This window comes from Oncorhynchus mykiss, chromosome 24 (assembly GCF_013265735.2).
Source record: "Oncorhynchus mykiss isolate Arlee chromosome 24, USDA_OmykA_1.1, whole genome shotgun sequence".
NCBI lineage: Eukaryota > Metazoa > Chordata > Actinopteri > Salmoniformes > Salmonidae > Oncorhynchus > Oncorhynchus mykiss.
The window spans coordinates 17,271,074-17,290,791 of NC_048588.1; the positions used below are offsets into that span (position 1 = coordinate 17,271,074).

At 42.0% G+C, this 19,718-nt stretch overlaps 3 protein-coding genes and 1 pseudogene across 3 annotated transcripts; 1 reads left to right on the forward strand and 3 right to left on the reverse strand.

Moving 5' to 3' along the window:
• Positions 1–3,348: 3,348 nt before the first annotated feature.
• On the reverse strand, positions 3,349–5,408 carry LOC110503887 (claudin-3-like). The gene has a single exon (XM_021582504.2). The coding sequence runs from the start codon at positions 5,215–5,217 to the stop codon at positions 4,573–4,575; it is 645 nt and encodes a 214-aa protein (XP_021438179.2). The 5' UTR covers positions 5,218–5,408; the 3' UTR covers positions 3,349–4,572.
• Positions 5,409–6,480: 1,072 nt separating this feature from the next.
• LOC118944080 lies at positions 6,481–7,451 on the reverse strand (annotated as a pseudogene).
• A 1,373-nt stretch (positions 7,452–8,824) lies between these two features.
• LOC110503457 (claudin-4-like) lies at positions 8,825–10,452 on the reverse strand. The gene has a single exon (XM_021581796.2). The coding sequence runs from the start codon at positions 10,122–10,124 to the stop codon at positions 9,450–9,452; it is 675 nt and encodes a 224-aa protein (XP_021437471.2). The 5' UTR covers positions 10,125–10,452; the 3' UTR covers positions 8,825–9,449.
• An 8,246-nt stretch (positions 10,453–18,698) lies between these two features.
• Positions 18,699–19,325, forward strand: LOC100642186 (claudin 30). The gene has a single exon (NM_001246273.1). It carries the CDS (start codon positions 18,699–18,701, stop codon positions 19,323–19,325), a length of 627 nt encoding a protein of 208 aa, NP_001233202.1.
• The last annotated feature ends 393 nt before the right edge of the window (positions 19,326–19,718 follow it).

A 19,718-nucleotide genomic window follows, 5' to 3' on the forward strand; every position in this document is an offset into this window, starting at 1 on the left:
AGATGAAGAGGCATACAAATGCAGTTCCCATTTATGCAGATGTTATGCAGATCACATTTACCATCCTCCTCCCTTACCTCGTCAATGAATATCCCATAGGCCTCTACATTATGGACAAGGTATGTGTAAGAAAACCATTATCAAAAGAGTGTTTTTCATTCACATTCACCACAGAAAACAAGGTATGAATACTGTCATGTGCATTTTTTGTTAATCATCTGTATAAGTACAATTTTTTGGATTCACAGACTTCCCCCTTCCTACACCTCTGAATATAACAGGAAACATGTTCGATCACCATGCACTGCTAAATCATTCTGGCTGTGGATACAGAGAACATCAACATCAACACGCCAGAGGATATACCCAATGGACTTGGGGCTCTGCTGGGAGCTTACCTCATATTTGGATTTTTTTATTCTGCTTTGTCACTAAAATCATAAACACTGACAACTAAAACATTTATAATAATAGTGGAGTGGGCGTAGTTCAAAAATGAACCACAAAAGGTTATTCAAGGATCCTTTTAAAGGGTTCTTCAAAGAACTTATAGGGGTTCCCTCACAGTTTCAATTGGAAGAACCCTTAAAGGATACTCCAGGAACTTTTTATTTTTAGAGTGTAGCTTCAAAGTTCTGGTATGCAGCTAATGGGGCATCTCTCTCAGAATAACGAGGTGTTTAGACAGGAACATGATAGGCAGTAAACTTCTGGCTGTGTTTTGGAGTGGGATAAAAGAAGGAAAGCATACATGGCCTGTGTGGTTGGGCTTCAATCTCAGGCCTTGTTTGCTATTTTCATAGATTAAGTCAGTTGGAAGACAGAACACAGGAATGTAGGGAGGTTAATAGCAACAAGAAAAACACTGATATGTGGCAACTGTTGTTTATTAAAGATGGGTGTCAGGTACAGGCCGTGCTCTCTGTCTCTGACCGTCCTTAGGTGAGGCTATTGGCAGAGGGTCTGCTTGGATATCAACCCCCCAGGAGTGGACTTAATAAAGGGGCAATCAGCAGTTTCTACATCTATTTTTGGACATATTATTGAATTATATGTACCCATTGATTCTTGAAGAATATAACTTGTAAATGCCTTGTGAGCTTAGTTTAACTGTCGTACCCCATCAGAACCCAAAATATAAGCTTGTTTCACTCCAATGTTTGTAAACAAAGTAAATATTAACAAACACTTTATGGCCTCAAAACATGGTTAAAACTATCATTTTCATATCATGGATGGTCAGTCCTTGCATCCATAGCTCTGTCTATGAATTTGAGAGTGGACCATCCCTCAGCTTTTTACCGAAACAATGGCAGGGAGTACTCTTTAGTATTGTTTCAACTGCTGATTGGACCTTTAAGACATTTGTGAAACCACCACAAAATAGATCTAGAATGATTGGCTGTGTGTGGACGGACCTGGATAACGATGTTATGCTCACCTGCTTCATGATATCATTATCTGTTGGCTGTTAGCTGTTAGTTGTTTGTTTATCTTCCATTTACTGATGAAGATAGAGGAAGAAGACATATTGAGAAATGGCTGGAAGTAGCTTCCGCAGATCAGTCACTTTGTTAGCCACACTTGGTTTATTGCACCAAAACTATAGTGCCTCATCTGCAAAGCAACAAGCCATTGGAACCATACTGTAGATCTTAGCATATTTTTTATTGTGGGAGCATGTGAGCCAACGGCAGTGTCTAAGTTTTTGTTCCGACAGAGTAGACAGCACAGGACCCACAAAGGGGCTGTGTTGTTCCTTTCATGGTGGATGAATAAAGGAAGGCCTTTTCCCTGGCAACTCCAGCAGACTAGCAACTTCTCTCTCTGTTCCATCCTTCACATAGCTCAGTATCGGTCATGTGATCAGCCAGGGTTTCGCTGTCCAGAGCCAGCAGAGAGAGAGAGAGACATCTAAACTGCATATGTAACACAGCAGGTACCACTAAACGTGATCAGTCTAATAATAGTCTCTCGCCACCTCTGAACTCCAATTTTATGACTTGTGCTTTGTTTACCATGTCAACATTACTTTCCTTAGTCCTTTCAATTTAATATGTTGCACTGACTGCTGTATAACCCCCAAACCAAATGTACTTTATGAGGCATAGAGATCTCCATTCCTCCATGGTAATACTGCTGAAATAACCCTGAGGTGGGATCAACGATTAACACCCTTCAAACACACTAAACTGCCTGTCTTATAAAGGAAAAGTCATCTGAACTTCATATGTAGCAGGTATCACTGAACATGGTCAGTCTAATAATAGTCTCTCGCCAGCTCTACATATGTTGAAACTGAAGCTTTTGGGCATTACACTTCCAAGATATCCAACCCTCTTAGAAATATAAATTATATCCCATTATCCTAACTTTCATTTAGTAGGACCATCAGTCAGCCAACCAAAACAACGCAAATTACAAATACAGTGGTTTTGTTTTTCAACTGTATGAAATGTTGTTGCAATTTCAAAAGGCTGTAAATTGAATAGTCAACTGAAAAATGTATGAACACCATGCATCAATAACCATAGAGATGCTTATTCTATTCATATCTCAGCTTTTTAATGTACATTTTATCCCCCTATTTGGAGGAAATAATCTGAACAATGGACTGTATACTAGCTGAAACTGTACAGTAGTTAATATCAATGGATCCAGTCATGGTGGCTACATGTCAAATGACTTGATAGATCTTTTGTTAGAGTCATATTGATATGTAGAGGAAGAGACTCAACAGTGGGCTGATAAAGTGCTGGTAAGGTGAGACTCCAGTCTCCAGGAACTTTTCTCACCCATATTTACTATGAGATCCTAATCAATATTTCACATAGAGGCTTTTGTAGAGGCTTTTGTAAGGTGCTACAAGATGTGTTTTAAACATGAGACTGGAAGTCTTCAAGTCACAGCCAGCATGAAGGAAACAGACTTGAAAATACTTATAGAAACAATTGCAAATTTCTATTTCCTTAATAATTGAAGATGACATATACTGTACTCTAGGCCTGCTTACTGATTATAATTCTACCTTTTCATTATTTCTTTCAGTCTTCTTTGTCCTTCTCTGCTGACATAACATTTGTCACCTGCACCTATGAGGTGATCTCTTGTTGGTACTTGTTTAGAGCTGTTGTGGTGAAGTTGCTGATTGGTGGCCGGTAACATGGCCTCTTGGATTGCATACCTTTACACTGGCACATGTACTGATCCTTATCCCAGCATCCGTCACCTTCTCATTAGGTAAAAAAATACATGACAAAACTGCTGAAGTATATTGTTGATAGTGTGAACCTCTGTGTGCAGATGGTAATTCAATAAAACAAGAGAAAAATATACAAAATTGATTATTGCTTTCTGAATTTTTTAATTTTTTAAAACTTTATTTTACCTTTATTTAACTAGGAAAGTCAGTTAAGAACAAATTCTTATTTTCAATGACGGCTTAGGAACAGTGGGTTAACTGCCTGTTCAAGGGCAGAACGAAAAAATCAGTAGAGATGCCAACCTTAACAAAACAACAACTACCTTTACTAAAAAGCAGGTGATGTGCAGTTAACACTGCAGGACTAACACACACATTAGCACTGTTCTGTATGGACACAGGTGCACAATGCCCCCATTACTCCTCCTTGCCCCAAAACACTGAGGCCTTCAGTTTGTCTGCTCCCAAACTGTTCCCCATTCCCTCTGTGCACTGCTAGCCACACTCTGTTTAATACATCTGTCATCTGTCGGGAGTTCAGGTGACAGAATTCAGTACAGATACAGTACTCTGTATGTTAGTAGTATTTAGTATTTTATTTGGATCCCAATTAGCTGCTGTGTACATACTGATTTTGTACACTCTACTGTATTCTTGCAGTAAAAGAAAACCCTTTCCACCTCTATCTTTTTGTGAAAGCATCAGTCAAATGTTGTCTTTTTAACTGTGTTCCTTAGTTTCTGAAGCCAAAGCAGTGCCTCATTTATATGAGCCAATAACATAGAGAAATGTCAATGAGAAGATAATGAATGAATATTCTACAAGGTAGTATTTGATGTAGCATAGTTAACTGAAGCTAGGAAAATAATTCAATGTTAGTGATTTAATATATAAATGGACTCAATGACTAACATCTTAGAGACGAATATTCATTAAAGTACAAACATTATGTAAATGATTATATGAGGCTTGTGAATGTTTTTAAATGAGCTTGATATAGTTTCAATGAATATGCATAGCTCACCAATAATTCAACACTTAAAACTTTTTAATAATTAAAACATTTAATAACTCCTGATCTTATTCTTAATTTCCTTTGTTCTCACTAAACCCAAATGGAAAGTACATGATCTTTCTCAAATGTTTTCTTACACAGCCAGAACTTCTATGCTTTCCTTTCAGAAGAGATACTACAGAGACAAATACTGTACACACATAGACAAATCCAACAAAACAATGATAAAACACATCCCTTCATCACGGAGTCTCCTTCATTCATGAAGCCCTTTCTTAGACACACCATTAGAAACAGGTGTAGAATAACGTTTTTGGTTGTTACATAAATAGTCCTTGTCCCATCCATTGTCCCATCACACATAGTCTTTTCTCTGGAACCCAGGCCCACCTGGGGCAGAGCCTGGGGCAGAGTATGCCATCTGTGAGGGCTTGTACTTCATAGGGGGACAGGAGTAGCAGAGGAGGCTTCCCCCGAGGATCATGAGGGCTGAGGCCCCCCAGCCAATGTAGAGCGCTGCCCCTAGCTCTCTGCGCTGTGCATCAGTCAGCAGCGGGTTGTAAAAGTCCCTGATGATAGTGTTGGCCGACCAGGACACTGGGATCAGCTGCATGACTCCTGACACGATGAAGAACACCCCAGAGATTATCATGACTTTAGCTTTGGATGCCTTGTCCTCGATGCAGTTGGTGCACTTGGCGCCGGCGATGGCGATGAGCACAGCCAGGATGGCCAGGAGGATGGAGATGACCGTGAGAGCCCTGGCAGCCTGAAGGTCCCGGGAGAGAGCCAGCATGGAGTCATAGACCTTACACTGCATCTGGCCTGTGCTCTGGACCACACAGGTCATCCACAGACCCTCCCAGATGATCTGAGCCGTGACGATGTTGCTGCCGATGAAGGCCGTTACTCGCCACATGGGCAGGGTGCAGGACACGATGGCAATGATCCATCCTAATACGCATAGAGCGATCCCGACTAACTCCAACCCTGCAGACATGGTGGTAATTCTGTTGTTGCTGGAGCTCCTTCTGTGTTCCGTTCAGTGCTCCGTGTTCCGTCACACCTGAGAGACCTGAGAGGATCTGACAGAGGATCTGTGAGAAAGAAGGAGACCAGACAGAGCCAGAGACAATAACACCAATTGATTTAGCCTGAGTACCTGTGAGTGTGTGATGTGTGATGTTCTGGCATCCTTTATATCCCAGATCAGCTGAAGGGAGGAGCCCTGGAAGATCCCCCCAAAAATGCTTATCTGTGACATCACAGTGTGGGATTAAAAGTAAAAAAACAATAGTGATTTTCAAAACCTGCAAGGAGTTTTCTAGCCAGAGGGAGGGTATTATTTTGCTCCCCACATCACTGTGAATCTCATAGTGTTTGGAAATCACTGTTTTTAAAATGTTTTAACTTTTGATGATGTCATTGGGTAGAACCGATTAACCTTTTAAATAAATGCGCAGTTTTTACATAATGTGCTGGACATAATGAAAATGAGGTTGAAGAGTGGTGGAATTGCCCTTTACTCATTAATAGATTAGCCCTAATCTAGTCTCCTCAGAGCAATCACTCTCTCACAACATTATTTGAAGCAGCTTGTAAAAGAAGAATGCCTGACCTCAGTTCCTTTGCAATAAGCTATCTTGTTCACTCTATTTGATGTGGTCTAACGGCCATGTCTGTCTGTCACTGACTCCAGTGCCCTTGAATTCCTTAAAACTGGAGTGTCTAATTATGGGTGGTGGTTTATGCCTAATTATGCCCCAGAAACTGGGATAATAGTCTTTCCCCCCAACATTTCATGACCCAGTGTTGATAACTCACTCTGACCTCCATCGTGCTATGAAACGGACCCATTGTTCTGGGGGCCATTTTGGAATGGCTGAATAGTGGGGGGCTGACAAAGCAAGGCTTCTTGTTATCTAAGGGCCAACAGATATGAGAGTCAGCCAGGTAGATAGCAGCTATGAAAGACAATCCAACTCAACACATCACTACCATAGATACCCAAGGATCAGTGAAGGAAAATGCCTGTTATATCCTGATCTGGGCAGAATGAATGACACGGAGGCAGTTAGCCTTAGCCTACGTCTTTTTTTGGCAGCAGATTCAAACATATTTTTTCTTATAAACTGCATAGCTAGTACCACAGGACTTAGTGGCACTTCTCATGTAGCAAAGCATTTACTAATGTTAATTAAATGTACTGTATAAAGTAACTTATTGCAACAATGTATTTTTCTGTCATCGTATTAAAATATTTTAAGAAAAAATGCAGGTATTATGAAACAGTTTTTATTGTGAAATTGACACACTTTACTACCAGCTACGCAGGTCAGTTCAAACATAGTCTCTTTTGTCATAGCCGCTGGGGGCCACAGACCTGATTGGGGAGTACACCATCCGTGAGGGTGGCCCTGCATACCTCTTCTCAGGCTGTGGGGGGCAACTACAGCACAGGACCCCCCCCCCCCCCCCCCCCCCCCCCCGATGAGGAGTAATGCGGCTGCTGCCCAGCCCAGGTAGAGAGCCCCTCCAATCTCCGTTTCTGAGCCTCAGGAGTGATGGGACTATAGAAATCCATGATGATTCTGTTGGCTGACCAGGACACAGGGATCAGCTGAGTCAGGGATGCTACGATGAAGGCCACCCCGGCTGCGATCATCACCTGGGCCTTGGCCGTCTCGTCCTCAACACAGTTGGTACACTTAGCCCCCACCACGGCCACCAGCACCCCCATGATGCCCACAACTATAGAGATGATTGTGAGGGCTCGGGCTGCCTGCAGGTCAGAGCTGAGGGCTAGCATGGAGTCGTAGACCTTACACTGCATTTGGCCCGTGTTCTGCACCATACAGGTCATCCAGATGCCCTCCCACATGGTCTGAGCTGTGATGATGTTGACCCCGATGAAAGCGGACACACTCCACATGGGCATGGCGCAGGACACGATGCTTAATATCCAACCCAGGACAGCCAGGATCACTCCCAAGATCTCTAGTCCCAACACAGCCATTTGTTGTTTTACCTTCCTTTGTAAGTAAGTCTACATGTGTCTTCACTCTCTTAACTGTCTCAACTTCACACACAAAAGGGTTTCACTGTCTGGGTTCTGCTTTGGAATTCTCACCGTCTGTATACTCAGAGCTATCTTTATAGCACTCCACCAACAGAAGGTAGAGTCTCATGGGCATTGGCCAAGGAGGTTTTCAAATGTTTTTTCTTTTCTTTCTTCTCAACAAACCCCATGTGAACGGCTTGGCTGCACAGATTAATGATTGAATGGTTGGGCCATGGTTGTTCCCCCACTGTTTGGGCTGAGGGGGAAGGTCAATAAATGGCCAAAGTACCAATACTAAATAGTTAAAGGATAACGAACAGGTTAAGAATAAACAAGTTAATAGTTACACGTGGAGGAATTGGGAATAACATTTACAAATGTGTTCATTCAACAAGTGTCTACCAGTGTACAGTTATTTTCAGGTCAAAATAAATATTTAGCTCTCTATGGAGCGTTAACCTCTGTGTCTTACTGCTAACCCTGAGAGAGAGCTGCCTAGGAACATCTGTGGCAGCCTACTGTATACAAGCACTGTTGGCTAGTTTCCAACCCAAATACCCTGATGAAGGCATAAGATGAATTGCATTGGTTTTAATAATCAATATATTTTTAAACAAACTTCCATTGACCTATAGAAAAAGTTGCTTAATATTGTTTCATCTGGTTTCCAACCCCAGCAGCAGGGCTCTTTCTTGGATCCGTTTCTTTCAAAATGAACTGACCTGGGTCAGGAGCCAATGAATGCTCTCTCTGGTACCAGATAACATCATTTTTGGAGATGACGTTGCACAATGAATTAATGCAAATCTGCATTTGCTCATTGTTTCCCACTGCCATGATTCAGGAAACAGACAAGCCTGAATTTCATAGTAAATGATATCTTGTTTCTGACTGCCATTGAAGATTGATGACAAAAAGTGAGAATCCGTTATCTTTTGTCTTGATTGGCTGACAGATTTAGGGATCAAAGTTATAAACGTGTCTATCAGCACAATAAGTTCCACACACAGGCACTTTACTTGGTTATAGACGAGTACTTATACTCCACAAGTGAACAGATTGACTATCACAATTGGAGGCTATGTTTGTTTGTACGACACTCAAACTTCCCTAGCAAGTACTTTAAGTCTATGCTATAAGAATGTCTTAAAAGTAATTTCCCCTATCTTGTTCTTAGACTAGAATGTAAATAAAGCCATTGTCTTATCTTTAATAAATGGGAGGATTGTGAAAGAAATTGGTTCAACCTATGATTACAGTGTGGGTTACCTACACTCCTCCTTATCAAAATGGCTGCTTTTTGTCGTGCTCAGTTTCACTCTCCCAAATTAAACAAAAGGGTCAATGTTGCTACTCACATTTGCATTGAAATCATAAACCGTATTGTGCGGGGTAGAGGGGCTGAGTTTTCTAGATTTCAGGTGATATGGACCTGCAGTCATTCCTGCCCCATATTTTGGTCTATTTCTTTAGACCCTGTGTCTTCGATGGGATGTCCTGTCCTGTCTCAGTGTTCTGTTGGTAGCCTGACCTTATTAAGCCAGATTTGTCCTTAAACGTAGGCAAGACTACCTCTCCTCACTCACATAACATTCCTGTGGTGACATCCTCTGTGATAAGACCTTACTTTCAGATGGGAATGGCCCTGCTATAAGCCAATTAAGCAAAGAAAAATAAGTTGCTTGTATACAAACATTAGTTAACGCAATGCATGATTTCCTCACATTATGAAATCAAGGGTGAACTTATCTTAATTTTGTATCACCATGTGCAAGAAAATTCTGAGTGTGCAAAAATGACTTAAGGTTAAATGGAAATGTTATTATTTATTTTTTTAAACTAAATTAAAATTTTCATGATCTACATCGTCATCACTGAGTAACATTCATGTGAAATTTAGTACAAAAACTAATTCCGAAAAGCAAAACATGAATAAGATTTTTCTCTAATCCTACCATCTACATTTACTTGAATTGTCTATAAATGCATGTCTCCAACTCTACAGAAATCATATATGTAAAACACAATCTAGCATTAATCGCCAATCGTTCATACTGCATTTATTCTTCGCTAACCCAGTCAGGAAAGGGGGGGCGCTAACACTAGTTATCCCCTTAGTCCCATCAGTCTCAAGGGGCTGTCTCTATTCTAAAGCCATTGAACACACTCTCTCACACATAGTCCCTCCTCACATATCCATTGACAGACATGGGGTATTTGACCGCAGAGTAGTTCATCACCCTGTTGGGTCCAGACCCAGCCCCGCTAACACCCTGGGGTGCTTTCAGGGGACAGGAGCAGCAGAGCAGAGCTCCCCCTAGGAGAAGCAGACAGGAGGCAGCCCATCCAAAATACAGTGAGTTCCCAAACTCCCTCTTCCCTGTCTCCTCCATCATTGGGTCATAGAAATCCAAGACGATGGTGTTAGCCGTCCACGATACGGCCGTCAGCAGCAACAGCCCCGCCACAATGAAGGTCACTCCGGCCCCCAGCACAATGCGAGGCTTGCTGCCTGTGTCTGAGCTGCAGTTGGTGCACTTGGCCCCGGCTACAGACAGGCCGATGCCCATGATGCACAGCACCATAGAGACGATGACCAGGGCACGGGCCGCCTGTAGGTCCACAGGGAGTCCAAGCATGGAGTCGTGGACTTTGCAGTGCATCTGGCCCGTGCTCTGGACAGAACAGTTCATCCACAGGCCCTCCCAGATCACTTGAGAGATGACGATGTTCTGGCCAATGTAGGCAGCTACTCTCCACATTGGCAGGCCACAAGCCACCATGACCCCTAGCCAGCCTGACACACAAAGGATCATACCCAGGATCTCCAGGCCGGCCGAGGCCATCTCTGGAACTAGTCTCTCCCTGTCCCTAGGTGCTCTGGTGCTGGTCTGTGGCTGTCGTCTCTCTTTGTCCTTGGTGCTTTGATCTGGGGCAGTGGTCTGTCCCTGATTCTGGGCTGTCGTAGTCTCCCCTTGTCCCCTGGTGCTGGGCTGTTGTCTCTCTGGGTCCCTTGGTTCTCTGGGCTGGTGTTGGGCTGCAGCAGTCACTCCCTATCCCTAGGTCTCTCAGGTCTGGTCTGGATAGAAGGTGCTCTGTGTCTCAGAGCACAGCCCTCTAAAGACGATATCAGATCTCCTTGGCTCAGAATGCCCTGGATAATACTTTAGTCCGTTATCGAGAGAGGGGGAAAGAGAAGAAGAGTGGGATAAACCGATTATTCCTTTCTTTATACTGCTAAGAAGACTGTAAGGTGGAGTCAGTTTACATTCAAATAACACTAAACGCTGAATCACCGTCTCTGCAAACGAGAGAAAATTACAGGCTTTGTTCAGTCAGTTAGACAGACACATTATACCTCTTGGGTAAAACTGCTCTGTTCAGAACAGGCCTGGCACTGAACATGTGTCTCTGAACATGTGCATGTTTTGTTCAATAAAGTTTGTCTTAAACCATAAAAAAACACGTGACCTGAACAGGAAAAACTCTAGTAGCCCTATCATCGTTTGCCCTTGTTTGTTAGCGTGCTCACTCAAGTTGTAAGGGATGTCCTCTGGATGTAAATACAATGACAAAGGGTGGCTCTGTACACTTCACTTATCAGACAAACAACTGTCCTTTTCTGGTAGGGTTGTTAGGGTTGGCTGGGCAGCTCTATGTGATCTATAGCCCATTATAGGCCCTTGTCTCACTAACAGGGGTCATCATTGGGGTCATAGGTCAAAACAGGGGTCATTGCTTTCTCATACCACCCACCTGATAGTGAAATCAACACCCAAGAACACGTACCATCTCACTTGGATGATCTTCTCTACAGGTTGTTGGAAGGCTAGAACATTATCATCACTGAATCATCACCGAATTACCAAATACCTTATGAACTCTCTGTTTTTTGTGAGATGCAGAATGTCCTATTCAGATCAGAACGGGGAGGTTGCAGCCAGAGTTGTTTATGGGTGTGTATAATGTTTTTACAGCCAGAGGGAGCAACGTGAAGTACTGGTACAGTTAAACTGTACTGAACATTATCATCCCGTGAGTGTCTTACTGAATAGCTGTCTGTCTGTCGAAATGGTCAAAAGAGGATCTGGTTTACACCGGATCTCAGGTTGACCCTATTGCAGTTTTGCCTCCAGCACATTGTATAAAGCTCATTAAATGTGGTGTTAAATGAAAACTACAAAAATAACTTAAAAAGTGTCAACCTAACATTCAAAGATCTCAGTGGTTACTTCCTAATACGAAGGGGAACTGAGGGGTAAAAAGAGACAATTGATCTCTGTTTACTGAAGACTTCAGTGCTGTGTGAGAATAAGCCTCAATAACACAAGCCTTGTCATGAAAACTGAAGCTACGATTAAGTTCAACATAATTATGTTGTATATATTAGCTCCTGTTACTGTAGTTACTATAATATTCGCAAACAAAATATGTGTGAGCAGCTTTGTGACTCAAAATGAATCAGAAATGCATAGTTTCGTTGTTGCAAAATGCCTATTTTCCTAACAATTGGCAGCAGCCTTGTACCAGTCTGTGGTAGCGTTAGGGAGACTGGCTATAATCCTAGACCCATATTACAATACAAAAAAACGTGTCCAGGAACACCTAGAGAAGGCTCCCCACAGACAGAACACCTCCTGGAAACTGGTCTAACCTGCTCCCGTTCCCATGGCAGGTGAACAACTGGGAAGGTGTTTGTGCTTGTTCCCTTTCCAGGGAGAACTCTTACCAAATACCTGCTTCAAACCTGATGACTCCCTAAATTATACCAATAGTAAACATTTAATTTCCACAGAAATAAATGTGTTGGTTAGTCGCACCTAAATGGTCAGAAAATAAGAAAATAACTTGCAAACAACTGCATAGTCATAGTCAACAGCTAACTTCCTCCACCACATGGTGTCTCCTTCAGTTGCAGTCTGTTAGGGTAGGTTGCACCAACATGGATTAACTCCTAAACTGGGTTAAATCATCGTATGAAGGAGTGGACCAAAACGCAGCGTGGTAAGTGTTCATGGTAAATTTAATACTCAAAACACTCGAACAAAATAACAGCGAGGGAAGCCCGAAACAGTCCTGTCAGGTGCAGACACTAAACAGAAAACAACTACCCACAAAACCCAAACGAAAAAGGACAACTTATATATGATCCCGAATCAGAGACAATGATAGACAGCTGCTTGGGAACTACACCAACATAGAAATAAATAAACTAGAATGCCCACCCTAGTCACACCCTGGCCTAACCAAAATAGAGAAGGGTTGGCCCAGCCTTTCTTTCCAGTTGCATTACAGAGTCCTTGGAGAAGCGGTAACTCCTTGAAAACTGATCACTATCATAAAACTCAATAGGATTCAACCTGTCTCTTATTATTCTCAGAGGAACTCTGTCATTTTGGTCTCTGCACAGTAGATATGCTGCCATTGTATCAGTAAAGCAAACTCAAGTGGCAGTTTAGAATTAAATTCCAATCTAAATGTATCTTCATTTTTTAAATTTATTGAGCAACAGGCTTAAAAGTAATCTTGGTTTAAAGTGAAAACTAAACTTAGATTGGAGGAAGGATTTCATTTAACTAGGATTCATTTAGAACTAGGTTAAACATTTGGTGCGGCAGGGTAGCCTAGTGGTTAGAGCTGTTGGACTAGTAACCGGAAGGTTGCAAGTTCAAATCCCCGAGCTGGTAAGGTTGTTCTGCCCCTGAACAGGCAGTTAACCCACTGTTCCTAGGCCATCATTGAAAATAAGAATTTGTTCTTAACTGACTTGCCTAGTTAAATAAAGGTAACATAGATAAACCTTGATTTAACCCAGTTTAGGAGTTAATCCATGTTGGTGCAACCTACCCTAACAGACTGCAACTGAAGGAGACACCATGTGGTGGAGGAAGTTAGCTGTTGACTATGACTATGCAGTTGTTTGCAAGTTATTTTCTTATTTTCTGACCATTTAGGTGCGACTAACCAACACATTTATTTCTGTGGAAATTAAATGTTTACTATTGGTATAATTTAGGGAGTCATCAGGTTTGAAGCAGGTATTTGGTAAGAGTTCTCCCTGGAAAGGGAACAAGCACAAACACCTTCCCAGTTGTTCACCTGCCATGGGAACGGGAGCAGGTTAGACCAGTTTCCAGGGTAACAGGTGCCTGGCAAGCTCGTCACTACCTCCTGCCCATGTATAGATACACTACACTATACACACCAGGCCTGCCTTACATTAATAACTAACAATTATAAACTGGATGGTTCGAGCCCTGAATGCTGATTGGCTGACAGCCGTGGTATATCAGACTGTATACCATGTGTATGACAAAACGTGTATTTTTACTGTTCTAATTACGTTGGTGACCATTAAGGCACCTAGGGGGTTTGTGATATATGGCCAATATACCACAGCTAAGGGCTGTGTCCAGGCACTCCGCGTTGCATCGTGCATTAGAACAGCTCTTGGCTGTGGTATATTGGCCATGTACCACACCTCCTCTGGCCTTATTGCTTAAGTAGAGACTCGCCTTCTGGGAACAGGTGGAACGAGCGGGTGGAAGGGAGAGTGGAAGGTACACTGTTAGAAAACAGGGTTCCAAAAGGGTTCTCTGGCTGTCCCTATAGGATAATTCTTGTTGGTTCCAGGTAGAACTCTTTTGGGTTCCAAGTAGAGCCCTCTGTGGAAAGGGTTCTTCAAAGGGTTCTCCTATGGGGACAGCTGAAGAGTGTCGGGAGTGTAGGAAGGGAAATTCTTCAATTTTAAACTTTATTTGGTGACTCTTTTTCTTCTAGTATCTGAAATAATGAAACAACCAAAAGTAAACAGAGAGAGAACTTTGGGAGAAATGTATTTCTCTGACGTTCCTGTATTCTAGTACATTCACAGTTAAGGTAAGGTTCCAGAAAATAAATAACAGAAAATCCCTGGAGGCGGAATTCCTCTCTCTCCCTGTCACTCCCTACCTATTGCACAATCCAGGCTGTAACTGTTGGTGTCTCTGGTGCCACACTACGGCACATCTCTCAGCATAAAAAAAAAAATGAAAAAAGTGTTCATTGCCTCTAAATTGATCCCTTATTAAAAAATATGAAATTACAGGGGGATACATTCAGCATGTGAGTTTAAAGGAACTTGTGAGTTGACTGTGTCTGGAGGACAGTCACCTAAATCTTCTGAGAATGGTAAAGATTCTCATGATAAGAACTAAAGTATTATATCAACTCTTATTACACCTGAATCCCCTTTGATTTAATGTACATGTCATGATGCATGTTATGATGCATGTTATGATGCATGTTATGATGCATGTTATGATGCATGTTATGATGCATGTTATGATGCATGTCAATCCAGAACCACATGAGTCATTGAATGTCCCGTGCTTCTAATGGTTTCTAGGTAACGTGAGATCTTTGTTGCATGCTTGGTTAATCCACTGAAACTGTGACTCCGTCCCCTTGAGCATGACTCTTGGGCACGGAATAATACATCATAGATAACACACAACAACCTACCCCTAACTCCTGCCCAACCACCCACACAGATACACACACAGATATCCGTATTTGTAGGAGAAAATCACACATCCCAGTTTTATCAACCATTATACTGATACCAAATTCTCCCATAGTAGCATCAGGGGGGTGCAACATGCCTTCTAACCTTTAGTTCACACCCACAACAATAACAATATCTAAACATAGTACTTGTGAGCCTCTATATAAGCTAATTCACACTTTTAAGAATTATAAAATGTGTGGTTGGGTGATACCACCTAGTATTATATAAAATAAGCCTTGATCTCTGAATCACTCATTCAAAAAGGTACAGTAACGATGTTTGACTATCCAACCCCAGGAGTTATAGTTCTATGAGCACTACACTTAGGTTGTGTTTACACAGGCAGCCGAAGTCTGATCTTTTTATAATTGGTCTTTTGACCAATCAGATCAGTTCTGAAAAATATCTGATGTGAAAAGATCTGATGTGATTGGTCAAAATACCAATTTGTGGGAAAAAATGTCAGAATTGGGCTGCCTGTGTAAACACAGCCATAGTGACCCAGCCAGTTTACCCCCCCCCCTCCCACCAAGACTTACGCACAGGTGGATTGAACTACCTGTAATGTGAAATAACTTAGCTTTAGTGCCAAACTGTTTCATTCACAGTGGCAATTTTCTACTTAATCTGCAACATCACTGTAAAATCAGCTGGAATTTAGCTCAAAAACTATTTTCACATGCCAAAATGAGTTTAATTTCGAGCACATTTTCGGCACTTTCTGTGGTGTGAAGGGTATTAAAGGTACAGGTTAGACCAGGGCTGTTAAATTCCGGTTCTGGAGGGCCGAAATAGTTCTGTTTTGGTAGTTAATTGCTCTCACCTGGTGTCCCAGGTCTTAACTAGTCTCTTATTAGAAGGAGAGGATGAAACCAGAAGTGTTTTGGCCATCCAGGACCGACATTGAACAACCCTGGTTTAGACAAGAGTAGTAGTTGTTTTTGTGTCTTTGTGACCAACGTCATGTGATCCTGGGAGTAGTGTGTGCCCATTATTTGAACTGCATGTGTCTCAACAAGCCTTTATTTGTCACACCCAGAACAACAATAACAATGTGTGGAAATACTACTATCCTGTTTCAGCTGCCTCTTTATTAGGAGTTCCACAACAATGAGATCAACATTACACCATAGAACCAGATGTATGCTGTTTGAAGCAGTACAGCTGATGTTTGAGTGTTTGACTACATGTTTACTACATGATCTGGTGTAGGACTCCTGATCCTAAAATAGTGGACCCTCTGAGGCCTATCTGATTCCCAGTGCTTTGAGTATAATCTCAGTTTGAAGGCGATACGCTCCAAAACAATCTCTCCTCCTCAATGCGTAGTACCTGAGTGTGGTACTCAATCTCCTTGGGTTGCTCCATGCCAGGGTATCTTTAATGTGCTACCTGCCTGGGTAAAATAGAGGCATTGTTCCTAAAGGTAATTTTAGCTCGCTAACAGTGGCCTCTTTCATATATGGAAACAATCTGTATCTCTCTCTCTCTCTCTTTCTCCCCCCCATTCTCTTTACAGTCCGACAACTGTGATCACTTTGGTGTTGTTTGTGGCACGTTGAAGACAGACCCGTCCACAGAACTAACCAGTCAAACTCCTCGTCCGTCAAAGCAGACACGTCCTCCAGGCGAACGGAAGAACGACAGTGTATAGCCCTCCAACCCCCAAGGACTGACGTCACCTTGCAAGGTCAGCTTTCAAGTATTCTTTTTTTGTCTTGCCTCTTTACAAAATGGTGGATGAACTGAATGACTTGCCAGCTGTGAATCTATTAACTGCTCAGGTGACATAAAGAATGATTTGATTGGTTGGTTGATTGATACTTTAACAGACATGGCTGGAGGGGACTTCACTTTTTCTCTCTTGAGAATGAGTAGAGTAACAGGACAATCGTTCACTGACTCAATACGCTATTTTTTTGGTACGGGATCGCCCCCAAAATGTTTAATTACCTCATAATTTCTAAATCAACGTTTGTACCGACAGATGTAGCCTATTGAATATTATTATAGAATATGCTAAAATGCATCCTCCAAATGCAACGTCTGCCTACAAGAAAATGTTTATTTTTTTATACCCTCAAACACCAAGTTAGGCTCACCTAATTTCAAAATAGGCCATCATCACTGTCAATCATGAATGATCATTTTTCACATTTTACCGGTGAAATGTCCAAGCTGCATCTGCAAGCTCTCAATCAGTTTCATGGGAATATGCATTTACATTTTCTTGAATTACTGTTTTGTGAGTGAATTAGAACAGAGGGTGTTAACAAACAATTAGTCTTTCTTGCATTTTGTTTCAATCAAAGCATACTGTAAATCCTGCCTAGTGGCATCCACTGTTGAGTTTTGGCTGCATGAGAAAAGAAATGCGATAATTCAGCTTCAACTAACCGTCCTAAAATCTCACTACAAATGAGGAGGTGTTAAAGGCCTACAATTCTATGCTACTATATTCAGTTATGTTATTTAAAATACTAATTCATCATTATGCAATCTGGCTAGTAATTGATTCAACTTAATAATTTTCAATAAATATTTTTACTAGCTCCGTGTATTCTCAAATTGAAAAAAGTGAGGGAGCACTGCTTCCTTGTGCTCCTGCAGCCCTACACCCCTGCTGAAATGAAACTTTAGTTTTAGTAGTTGTACCGTTTCTGTAAGGGAAAAGAGATTATCTCTTGGAAAGGGAACATGTCTTCATTCTTTTGACAATGTCACAAGCCTGGGAAACCAAAGAGCACCTTACATATTTACTGTTGTTGCAGTCTTCTAACATATTCTATGTGAGGGATTGTAAAGTCAAGCAGGAAAATAATAAGTTACAGTAGGCCTATGTATTCAAGGGGATCTGTAGGATGATACATTGGTTTTTCACATTACTAAATAAGTGAATATCTTGGTGTAATCTGGCATTGTGTTGGGGCGGCAGGGTAGCCTAGTGGTTAGAGCGTTGGACTAGTTAGAGCGTTGGACTAGTAACCGGAAGGTTGCAAGTTCAAACCCCCGAGCTGACAAGGTACAAATCTGTCATTCTGCCCCTGAACAGGCAGTTAACCCACTGTTCCTAGGCCGTCATTGTAAATAAGAATTTGTTCTTAACTGACTTGCCTAGTTAAATAAAGATAAAAAAATAAAAAAAATTGGTGAAGGTGAAGAGTGAATGTCAAGTAATAGATAGCCAAAGTAAAATAACATTTAGTTAAAACTCTATAATCTTCAGCTCTATGTAGAGCTATATTTCATTTGAGCAATTAAAGGGCTATGTTCATATTAAGAGGAAAGAGGTTGGAACTCATTTCAATATAATTGTGTAAATGTCAGATTATAATTATACCTGTCTAATTTTGATATTTGAGTTTGATGTATAAGTAGAAAATCCTTATTCACAGATTTTCTCAGATATGAACAGATGTTTTTCTATTAGTTTCATTCCACAGAGTGTAGTGTCAGCATGAAACTGGCAAAGAGAGAAGAGAATACTGATACCCTGATACTGAGTTTATATTTTAAGGGTGTTGGCACACACGGTTCCTTTTTAGTTTGGCTAAAACTGTTTGAACAATGGTGAGTCACAAGGAGACTGTTCCACTTGTACCATTTAACTGACAAGAGAAGACAAAAAACGGAATTACGACATATGCCTTGAGGGAGAAGCCGCAAGTCATGTCAAAGGTGTGTTGGAATGTTTGTGTGCCAAGCCCCTCCCAAGTCAGGTGTATAAAAGCACATGCTCCCAGAATGGCTTAAACAATGACACTTGGATATTTTTCAAGCAAGACACACCAAGCAACTAATTTCTAAGAAGACACTAATTTTTGGCAGATTTCCTTCATCGACTCCTCCAGGACTTAAAGAAGAAGAAAAGATGGCATCTGCTGGGTTTCAGATGTTGGGCACAGCCCTGGGTATCATTGGCTGGATCGGGGCCATCGTGGTCTGTGCTCTTCCTCAATGGAAGGTCACAGCCTTCATCGGCGAGAACATAATCACAGCCCAAACCACTTGGCAAGGCATCTGGATGAACTGTGTGGTCCAGAGTACAGGTCAGATGCAGTGTAAGGTATACGACTCCATGCTGGCACTACCCCAGGACCTCCAGGCCGCTCGTGCTCTCATCATCATCTCTATCATGATGGGCCTGGTGGGCATCCTGCTCTCCGTGGCCGGGGGCAAGTGCACCAACTGCGTGGAGGATGAGAGGGCCAAATCCAGAATAGGCGTGGGCTCGGGTGTAGTTTTCATCATCGCTGGCATCCTGTGTCTCATCCCCGTCTGCTGGTCGGCCAACACCATCATCAGGGACTTTTACAACCCCATGCTGATGAGCTCTCAGAAGATGGAGCTGGGGGCTGCGCTCTACATCGGATGGGGGGCCGCGGCCCTCATGATCATGGGAGGAGGGTTCCTCTGTGCCAACTGTCCCCCTAAAGAGGACAATTACCCCACTAAGTACTCAGCTGCCAGGTCCACAGCACCCAAGGACTATGTTTGAGTGGGAGAAACGCCCGAGAGAGAAAGAAGAGAAAGAAAAGCAAGAGAGATTTTAAAAGACAGAACGAGACTATGTATATTTATACAGGTGCTGTGCAGTGTGATCCTTACTGTCTCACATTGTGATTTTGTGATTGTTCGGTCATGTTTGTATGATATCACAGCTTGTTTCCACTGCTAAATGACAAAATTCCAATGTATTTCATTAAAGACAGACTTCCAGACAGTGGCACTTGTATAAGTAAGAAATTACATGATGGCATGTAACGCACCCAGAAAAGGGTGTGGATGGACATTGTCAGCTAGTACTCCTTCTGACGTATATTCACAATACACAGAATGAATAAGAACTAGCCAAAGCTATTATTTGAAAACATGTATAAAATATTTCAGA

What these genes read in the sequence shown, in the direction of transcription:
- LOC110503887 (XM_021582504.2), bottom strand. Translation starts at nt 5,217, where the DNA reads ATGTCTGCAGGGTTGGAGTTAGTCGGGATCGCTCTATGCGTATTAGGA.
- LOC100642186 (NM_001246273.1), top strand. Translation starts at nt 18,699, where the DNA reads ATGGCATCTGCTGGGTTTCAGATGTTGGGCACAGCCCTGGGTATCATT.
- LOC110503457 (XM_021581796.2), bottom strand. Translation starts at nt 10,124, where the DNA reads ATGGCCTCGGCCGGCCTGGAGATCCTGGGTATGATCCTTTGTGTGTCA.